Source organism: Dermacentor andersoni, chromosome 9, assembly GCF_023375885.2.
Source record: "Dermacentor andersoni chromosome 9, qqDerAnde1_hic_scaffold, whole genome shotgun sequence".
In the NCBI taxonomy this organism is placed as follows: domain Eukaryota; kingdom Metazoa; phylum Arthropoda; class Arachnida; order Ixodida; family Ixodidae; genus Dermacentor; species Dermacentor andersoni.
The window spans coordinates 110,365,566-110,375,547 of record NC_092822.1 but is presented as its reverse complement, the minus strand read 5'-3'; the positions used below and the strand labels follow the sequence as shown (position 1 = coordinate 110,375,547).

The window sequence follows — 9,982 nt, the reverse complement described above, 5'->3', positions numbered from 1 at the left end:
GTAATCGTATTATTACGATATTATCGGTAGATACCCGAGAGACGAGCCGCCGTGAGAACGACGACGAAGTGGGTCTGTGCCCTTGGCGCGAGAAAAATGTCGGCCTGGCGCTCTGGCTCCAGTCCAATGTAAATAGCTTGTAAATAGCAAAGCGAAAACTTCTGCAATAACACGCTCTTAATTATATAATGTATTTATATTGTTTTTTTTTTGCAAATACTGTCATTTGTACTTGCCCTTCCTGTTATAATCCCATGAAGAATTGACAGTATGTGAAATAAATAAATATGATCAGTGTCTACTGGTGTCAGGCAGCGGCATCTTGTGCATCATCAGTAGGCTGCCGTGTGGACCATTCAGCAGGTAAGTTCCACTGTTGCTGGAAGCATGCTGTGTTCACATGCGAAGAACAGTAAAGCATGCAAGCATGAAACCAATGTCCGCGCGAAACTGGGTCCTTTCCTTTCGGGGAAAAGGCGCACATATCGGCTTTCTAGCATGCTTTAGCCAGAAGCCTGACTTCCTTGTGGTCGTATTCTCTGTCACTCCTGCAATCGACAACTGTGGTATATCCACTGCGGCTGCGCTGAAAAGTACCTGTAGGCCATCCAAAGTTTGCACAGCACGGCGGGGTGTTACTAAGTGTAGCTTGATGCTGCACTCATGGGAACGATAAGTTGATTATCAATGCCATGAAGAGCCACTTCATTACTATGGCTTTTGGCAGATGCAATACATTTTCGGAAAGTTGCTTCAGAAGAACATCTATGAGGCACTCACCTGTTAGGAGGAGTGTGACAGTCCCTTTAAATAGCTTGGTCAGCCATGAACGCATTCAATCTTTCCATGAGGAACATTAAGAGCTGAGCAAGCGGGACGACCAACCCCACCAGAAGCACAAAAGATGTTCTGTGGCACCCAACACCTCACTGAATAAAGTGATGCATTTGTGTAGCTTATCTGATGGCCTCTGTATTGTTTCCTTTCTGAAGGAAAGCAAAGTCGACAGAAAGGCAGCCTACATAGCAGTCCCATCAATACCGCTAGTATGTGAAGCAGAGTTATACTATGCATCATGCTCAGGCTCAAGGTTACGGTGATTGCTTGCGACACATCACGACCATGCAGTTTCAGCAACATTTCTGTCATGCCACTTCACATGACACGAAAAAGCACACTTATAGGTACAATAACTTTTAATACACAATTTTAACTAAACACCTATACAAGGTCTTCTGTCTGAAGCTTTCTGTAGTGGCCTTATGATGCATTCGAGCCTTTCGCTGCTTGTTCTTTCTGCCATAATGCCTTCTTTTCACTGCAAAGTTGAAAAATAAGCCTTTCACACATCTTTAACATAAACTTGTTCACAACTCATGGTTAAGGGCCACTGTTAGATCAAAAGGACAAAAAAATGCAAACAAAACACTGAAGGCATCGTACATCTAATGCTCCAAGGAGATACAGTCAACTTCTGCTAATTCGACCCTGACAGGACTGACAAAAGTGATTGAATTATCCAGCGGGTTAAATTAAACAGGATGCAGAAAAAATGACAAAACACACTCCTGATTTGTTTGGCAGTATTTGCCCGATTTTAGCATTCCACTTCTTTCTAAAGTGTTAGAATCCCCTGCCTGATTCTAAATGTATGCCTGCTTTCTACGTGTCCAGAGTAGGAAACTAACATGAAGTGACAGCAAAGCTCCTAAACAAAGTATAAATTTAACATGCACCCGACGTTTTAGCAAAAAATGTAGGCAAGTGTCTAATATGTGTTGCAAATGGTGGCCAGCCTTCGAAGGTCAGCTTCGCCACAATAGATCTGTGTTATCTTGTAAAGCATATGAACACATAGAAAGTGGTTTTGGTTTCCTATCTGAGTGCACCGCATAAACAACTTTCGGACCAGTTTTCCTGGTAATACAAAAGAAAGCACACATTAGAATCAGCCAAATAGCATAATTAGACATTCTGAGCTACGGTTTCCATTGGAAAAATCTTCCTAGGGCAGACAAAACATTGGCATTTTTTTACAAGAGATGACATGTGTGCATGCATTCACTGTCCCTTCAGCTCAACCAAGACAGACGGTGCCAGTAAAGGGTGGTCAATGCAGGGTTGAGGCTAATGCGTGCTGATTGGTAAATTATCAGGCTAGGGCCAATGTTAGTATCAAAATAGCAAAAGCTTGGGCCCATAGACATGTATGGGCACCAGCCAAGGCGTTTATTCGGGATTGATTTAATTGAAAATCAAATTAACTGGAGTGGAATTAATGGAAGTCTAATGTATATTAAAGACGATTAGGACAGTGACTTTGATTCCTGCCCACAGCCCTCTTGCTGATGGCCCATTTTAGTACACTTGCATGTTGCACCAAGGAAAGCATAGTAGATTCACTTACAGACATGAGTGCGCAATGAACACGCACTTCATCACGACATTACAAGGACCTGACCCAATTGGAAACTCAGCTCGAAGCCAAAATTGAAGCGCTCGCCAACACCTACAACAGCACGGCTGCCGTGACTGACCAACGACTGGCACGGCTGGAGAAACTGATCACCACGTCCTTCCGCACCATACAAGAGCGTTTCGAATTCATTGAACGCGCCCTCAAGCCCATAGTGCGCAGCCCCATTTTTTCTGCGGAATTCGCTAACCACCCATACCTCCAAGAACAGACACAAGCCCCACTCTCGACCCAACTATGTCCCAACCCCAATCCACAATAGGATCGCTACCGGGCCTTACGGTCTGCCAGTGGAACTGCCACAGTTACAGCAAGAAAGCAGTGCTGCAACAACATATTACCACAGTAAACAAGAAACCCGACATTATCCTGCTGCAAGAAACGGCGACGGTGACCCCCACCCTCCCTGGGTATCGCGCTCACGTTAGCCAAGCGGAGGGACGGGGCGTCTGCACGTTCGTCCGCAAAGGGCTCACGTTCATCGAGCACCAACTCAAACACGGACGCAGCCGGGTGGAATATGCCTTCACCGAAATCATCCCAAGCAAACAACGGAAAGGCAGCCTGTTCATCGCCAACATCTACAGTAACCCCAAGCCACAAACACAGAAATTCAAGACCCTACTACACACAGCGAGCACCCAAGCCAGAGACAACACGTTGCTGATCGGAGGGGACTTCAACGCCGCCCATCGAGCGTAGGGTTATGTGAAGGACACGGCCAAGGGACGGGACTTATTACGGGATATCCTGGACCACAACTGTGTCCTAATCACGGACCCCGCGCATGCTACCCGCATCGGCAACTCCGTAGCACGAGACACCACACGAGACCTTACATTCATCAAAAATGACCGCACGGGCAAAGTAACATGGCACAACACGGGCGTCGACCTGGGCAGTGACCACTACATCGTCGAAATTACGATACCCAACCAATTACGGAGCAATACTATTATACACAAGTCGATGGACTGGGACGAATTCCGTAAGGGGCACCTCACCACAGCACAAGACATCACAGGGATCGAAAGCTGGACGGCGGAGCTCCACGATGCAGTGCGCTCAGCCACAAAGACCATAGAAACAGACGAGGACGTCATCACCATGGACAGCCACCTGGCCCATCTGATAGAGGCCAAACGTTCGATACAGGCGCGTTGGAAGCAGCACCGGCTGAAACGAAAATTGACGAAGAAGGTGGCTGACTTAAACAGGGCCATTGAACAACATTGCATGCTCCTGTGCCATCAACAGTGGAACGAAATCTGCAACCGAGCTGACAGGGAACTGCATCACAGTTGTAAATGGAATCTATTTCGGCATCTCCTAGATGAAACAAAGACCAACTCATACCAGCGCGACCGTCTGGCCCGCCTCATGCACACTATCACACAATAACAAGGAAAAGACGCGGTTATCAGGAGCCTGGAAGCCAAGTATCTGCCAGACACGTCAACGGAAACCCACCCGCCGTACGGGGGGCTGCCCAATGCGTGGCTCAACCGAGACATTACCTTATCAGAGGTACGGATAGCGCTGCACGAGCTCAACACCCGCTCAGCAGCCGGCCCAGATCTCGTTACAAACAAGATGCTACGCAACCTGGACGACGCTTCGATAGAGGCCCTAACCCATTACTTCAATGAATGCTGGCATTCGGGCAAGCTCCCCCGACAGTGGAAAACGGCAAGAACAATCCTGATTCCGAAACCGGGCAAACCACTGGACATCGGCAACCTGCGCCCCATCTCGCTGACCTCCTGCGTGGGCAAGGTGCTGGAGCACGTGGTCGCCAACCGGTGGCAGGAATAACTAGAGAAGGAAAGCCGCTATCCTGACACGATGATCAGCTTCCAGCGCAGACTCGGCACACAAGATGCCATGTTACAACTCAAACAAGAAATCATCGGCAACAAGACACAAGACAGCAAAGTAATTCTGGGTCTCGATTTACAAAGTGCATTCGACAAAGTCAAACACTCAGCCATATTAGCACAAGTATCAAGACTCAACATGGGGGTAACGAGCTACAATTATATTCAAGACTTCTTGACCAACCGCACGGTGAAACTGCACGCCGGAGACCTCAAGCTCCCCGAACACAACCTCGGCAGTACGGGTACTCCACAGGGTTCGGTCATCTGGCCATTGCTCTTTAACCTCGTCATGATCGGGGTAGCGAGGGCAGTAGCGGGGACCGGCATCTGGCATACAACCTACGCCGACGACATTACCCTGTGGGCGGCCGGCGGCACCGACACCAGCATCGAGCAACAGCTGCTAGCGGCGGTTACCGCCATTGAGCAGCACCTTGACGGCACAGGCCTAATGTGCTCGCCCGCCAAATCTGAGCTGTTCGACCTCACACCGCTTCGAACAGGACGGAAGCGCGCTCCCCTTCGGCAGTGTGATCACATCAAGATTGTGACTGCATTGGAGCAACGCATCCCCGAAGTTCCGAAGATCAGGGTCCTGGGCCTGCTGCTCAACAAGAGCGGCCGCAACGACGAGACCATCAACAAGCTTACCACCAAGGCAATGCACGCCATCTGGCTCATACATCGAGTCTCTACACGACGGGCAGGCATGCGTGAAGACAGTCTCGTGCGCCTTGTCCTGTCGTTCGTGATCAGTCACATCGCCTATGTTGCGGCCTACTTCAACTGGCACGTCACTGACAGGACCAAGATCAACACGCTGATCAGACGGGCTTACAAGACGGCGCTGGGTTTAATGGAGACCACGAGTACGGCTCGGCTCTCGCAGCTCAGCGTCCATAACACCCTAAAAGAAATAGCCGAGGTGCAGCTCACCGCGCAATTCGAGCGCCTCTCTACCACCAAGACGGGCCGCAGTATACTGACGTCCCTGGGTTACAACCCCCAAGCTCCCAGCCGGCAACCGTGCGAGATCACAGATGAGGCGCGGGCCCACATTTACGTGGACCCCATCCCGAAGAACATGCACCCAGAGTACAACCAAGAACGGCGGCAGGCGCGGGCCATGGCCCTCACCGAACAACACGCCCAAGACCCGCACGCCCGGTACGTGGACGCCGCGGAATACAAGTGGGAAGGCTTCGCGGCAGTGGTCGTTCGGTGGCTACCGGCACCAAGACAACAGCAGCGAGCGTGCGGTGCACGAACGCCACAGACGCTGAGGAGGTTGCTATCGCTCTGGCGATAACCGAGGCAGAGTGTCGCACCGTGCTCAGCGACTCGAGGAGTGCCGTGCGCAACTTTTCCAAGGGGCGAATATGCGCGGCGGTGGCCGCGATCATCAGCAAGCTCCAACTTCAAGACCGCGGCAGCACCGTCCGTATCAAGTGGTTCCCGGCGCACGCCGGCGAGTGTGCATCCTCACCGAACCACAACGAGACGGCCCATTCAGCGGCGCGAGCACTTACTTTCCGTGCCCTCGAGAGTGACCGTTCTATGTGGTGGTTCGAAACCAAGGACAGATTGACTAGTTACGCCGAGGTAACCAAGTGTTACCGGCACTCAATCGGGAGGAGGCCGTAATCCTAAGGCAAATACAGACCGCGTCACTCCTCGCCCCCGCAATGGCGCACGTGCTTCACCCAGAGTGGGCTGTGCGGTGTTTGTGCAGCGGGTCCGGCGGACCAATGGCACATCGTGTGGGACTGTGCCAGGTTCCCGACGGCAGCTACCTCCAGGACTTACCCGCCCGAACTTCAAGGTGCACTGCAGTCTGCAGACAAGGACTCGCAACTATGGGCCGTCCAGCAGGCCCGGGGTGCGCTCGAAAAGCACAAGCCTCATGACCCCCTACAAACGGGCCCAACTGGGCTAGTGCAGAGTAGGGTATAGCCCCGGGTCGACGCTTGGCCAGCGGCACGACGCGTTAAACCGTTGTTTGCCGGCACTTTATTAAAGTTATGCCGATCCTATCCTATGAGTGCGCAATCACACTTTGCAAACAAAATGGCTTCCTAGCATGGTGAAAATATTAGCAACTCAGGAAGGCAAAATTAGAGGCACAGATACTTGCAAGGAGTGGCAGGACTGAACACAGTATGGAGAGAAGTGCATGTACATGTGCTTCCTTTGAGAGACACTGGCCACTGCATTTTTTGTCTGTCACCGAGTATTATAGCTATGTTCACTTGCTAAAACTCATAATAAATTTGCTTATGAAGCATACTGAATTGTCTCTCCTTGAAATCATAAGCACTATATTTCACTAACTGCTTTGTATTGCTTTTAGGCAAGCCTCAATCTCAGTAAAATAGTCACAGTTTCGCCCGAAAGGCAAAGCACTGATTGCGATAGCAAATTTGTAGATAGCTATACGAAGTAAGGATAGTAGATTTATTGGCCATATAAACTTGTAAACATTGGCTTACTAACTAAATTAACAAGCACTGGGTCACATGCGCACAGGTAAACATGAACACATCACGCTCGATGACTGCAGAAACTCGCTGTCAAAATGCTGGAGTGAGGAATCACGGCAGCAGCAGTGAACAAATTGACCTTCGGGCATCTCTCGCTTCAATGCCAATGAAACGTCAAAATCACAGCGCACATGACGCTACCGGCACTACGCGCACCCTGCAAACATCACAGATCGCTCTGAAGATGAGGCCCACGCGGGCGCACACTTTGGCCACGTCGTAGATCGCTTTCAAGATACGGCGTCCACACAGCCGCGCCATAAGCAGCTGCCGCTGGAAATGAACACCCCCCCCCCCTCCCTGGCCTCACTCCCGTGCCTCGCACGGGACAGATGAGGGCGCGCTTCCACCCCTCCTTCCTCGCTTGTAAAGGTGAGGTTCATCCGCGTTCACCGGCTTACCCTCGCACACTTTCACTCGCACATAAAGCATATGGCGGGTGGCGACAATATTATCGCCCTTGGACTTTACACGGAACCTCACGTCGACGGAATAAATGTGCCTGGAGTGTCTGTATAATTGCTATTGTTGCAATAAAACAAACACACAAATGTTGAGCTTTATCAAACAACAATCCGCCTCTTTCATGGCGCGACGGCGCATGCGCACTGCCCTAGCGGATTAGTCGCAAAACGTTTTGAAAGGGTCGCGCGTGGCCGCGCGCAGGGAAGTCCCCCAGAAAAAAAAGAAGCGCTCGGTTGGCGCTGCTGCAAACACTCGTGCCGTGCACCGCGTTGAAACTCTACTGGTAGCTCGATGTCAGTGCCGTGCCGAAAACGTGCGTAGCGTAAGACTGCAACTCCACTTTAAAAGAGAAAGCAGCCAGGGCACCACCCGAGTTGTCCGGACTGCACCGTGAGCCAGGTAGTTGCCGCCTTTCATGAATGGTTCGCTAATTTAACGAGAAACCTGTGCGTTACACTTGGATGACACTTAAGTACATCACGTTGCTGACGAAGTGTTTTTGCAGAGTTGTCCTCACTTGCTGATGGTGGCAGCGCGTTCCTGACTGCACGTACTCGTAAGGCCCGGCAACACTGGGTCGATACGAGACCGACAAGACGCTCACTCCAACGATTGAGCGACTATTGTGCATCATTGAAACCTTTTTATCATACCAGGTCGACAACGACGCAACCGACGAGCGCGAGTTGTACTGCAACAGGCTTTCTTGTCGAAGGCACCGGCAAAATCAGCGTGCCGACCATCATTCGACCAAACCCCGCGCGATCGGCCGTCGAACCGACAACACAATAGTGACAGTGTCTTCACTTGCATATATAATTAATTGTGCTCAAAATGAGTCAGGCACGCCTACCAAGTTGAAATGCACAAGCTTTAACCCTCTCAAGCCGTGCCCACGAAGTTTGAGTCAATGTCGATCCTGTTCAGCGAAGGTTAACCTGGCGCCGTCGAGTTCATGCACCCGCTACCAGCGGACCTGAACTGAAATGTAAGCAGTTAGATCGAACGAAACTGCTTTTATAGTTCAATTCTGGCCTTAGCGATTTGAAATCAGCTACACTTCACTTCGCACGGCGCGTACAAAATAAGGGGTAAGCGGCCACACAGCGCTGTGCCGACAGGTAGGTCGCCGTGCCTGTAGGCTGTCGGCCGCATTCGCTACATATATGGGTGAGCCTGTACGTGTTGCTTTGCGGACACATTTCTAAATTTCAGAGATGCACTGTTTACCTCTGCATCAAGCGGCAAACAAGAGACGGTGTATTCGGTATACAGCAGCATAAAAAACCGCCTCGCTCATTTATACTAACACCATGTGAGCGATGGCATCCGCGCGTTTTCGTGAGAGAACAACATGGCCTACAAATGAGCACTTATGCGAGCACAGTTTTTTCTAATAATGCTCTATGGCACGCTAAAACTGTATGATGGAGTTAAAGAAACGCGAGAATGAGTTAATTAACAGCCCGTAATATATGTATCTGGATCACAGTTGCCGTTGTTTAAGTGGTTCGGCCGCTCATATTGACTCGTCTCAGGGTGTAACAACATGGCACATATATGCGCAGATATGCATGTTTTGCTACATTTTGGCACTACAGTCAAACCCGGCTATATCGAACTCGCAAAAAAACGCCTATCAGTTCGATACAGAGCATAATTCGATATAAGCCTGCTAAATAATTGGATGTCATAAAAGCACATACCATTTATAAAATCACTTTATTGAAGAAACTAGCGTAGTTTCGCACAAATTAGTCCTGCATTTTCTTCTGCTTGGGCAATTTCGCTGCCTGCGATGCACGCACTTCCCCACGTTGTCTAAGGAGTCTGAGCAGCTGAGGCCGCAACCTTCCGCATTCGCGCAGAAGCACCGGACTAATGCGAGTGCACCAATCACTTCGGAGGATGTGGGCAAAGGACAGTAGTTGCTTTCCTCAATGTGCCTACTTTCATTTGTGCTCGGTACGATGTCGGCGATGTAGTCTTCTTTTCCGGGCTCTCCCGTGGTCGCGACACCATCATCTGCACTCACAAACTCGTCCACCGTTGATTCGGATGTCCCGGAAATTTTGACAGCTCGCTCCAAACTTCGGCAACACCGGCAGCGGCTTCGTCGCATTCATTAAAATTTACAGTCATCACCGAGCACGCGGAAACCGGAACGTATGAAGAACCCCTCGTACGCGGCCGTGCGTACGCGTCGGGCGCCATGGGCACCGGGTTGCGAGTCTGGCCACTTTAGCCCTTATCGTGCCGAGAGTGCTCCGCGGAATCTTGCACGCTGCGGGAACATCCAACTTCTCATCGCGTTCGACGCAATTTATGATTTCGAGCTCCACTACGAAAGGCGAATTCTGCCGCTTCATCACGGCAACACTGCGGGAGACGGCCCACAAGGCGCAAACACGATAAACCAGAAAAGCAGCCAAACAACTCGCACTTTCGCCATCTTGCACGAAGACAGCACAATAGCCTCTGATTGGCTGTCTGAGCGAGCGCTGAGGCGGGCCAGGATCATTTTTTGCTGGGGAGTGTCGATAGATAGTGATCTAAAGAAAGGAAGGACTCTTGATTCTGCAACCCGTGAGGGAGCACGGCGAAGCGTCGTCAGGGGAGAG

At 50.6% G+C, this 9,982-nt stretch overlaps 1 protein-coding gene across 2 annotated transcripts in view; it reads right to left on the bottom strand.

Moving 5' to 3' along the window:
• Window positions 1–1,178: 1,178 nt before the first annotated feature.
• 140up (RPII140-upstream gene protein) overlaps window positions 1,179–9,982 on the bottom strand; it is a 44,801-nt gene continuing 35,997 nt past the window's right edge. For both annotated transcript variants that reach the window (XM_055069377.2, XM_050176383.3), the window contains exon 7: window positions 1,179–1,318. In XM_055069377.2, the coding sequence (XP_054925352.2) occupies window positions 1,261–1,318 (58 nt within the window). In that variant the 3' untranslated portion in view covers window positions 1,179–1,260. The remainder of the gene's footprint in view (window positions 1,319–9,982) is intronic.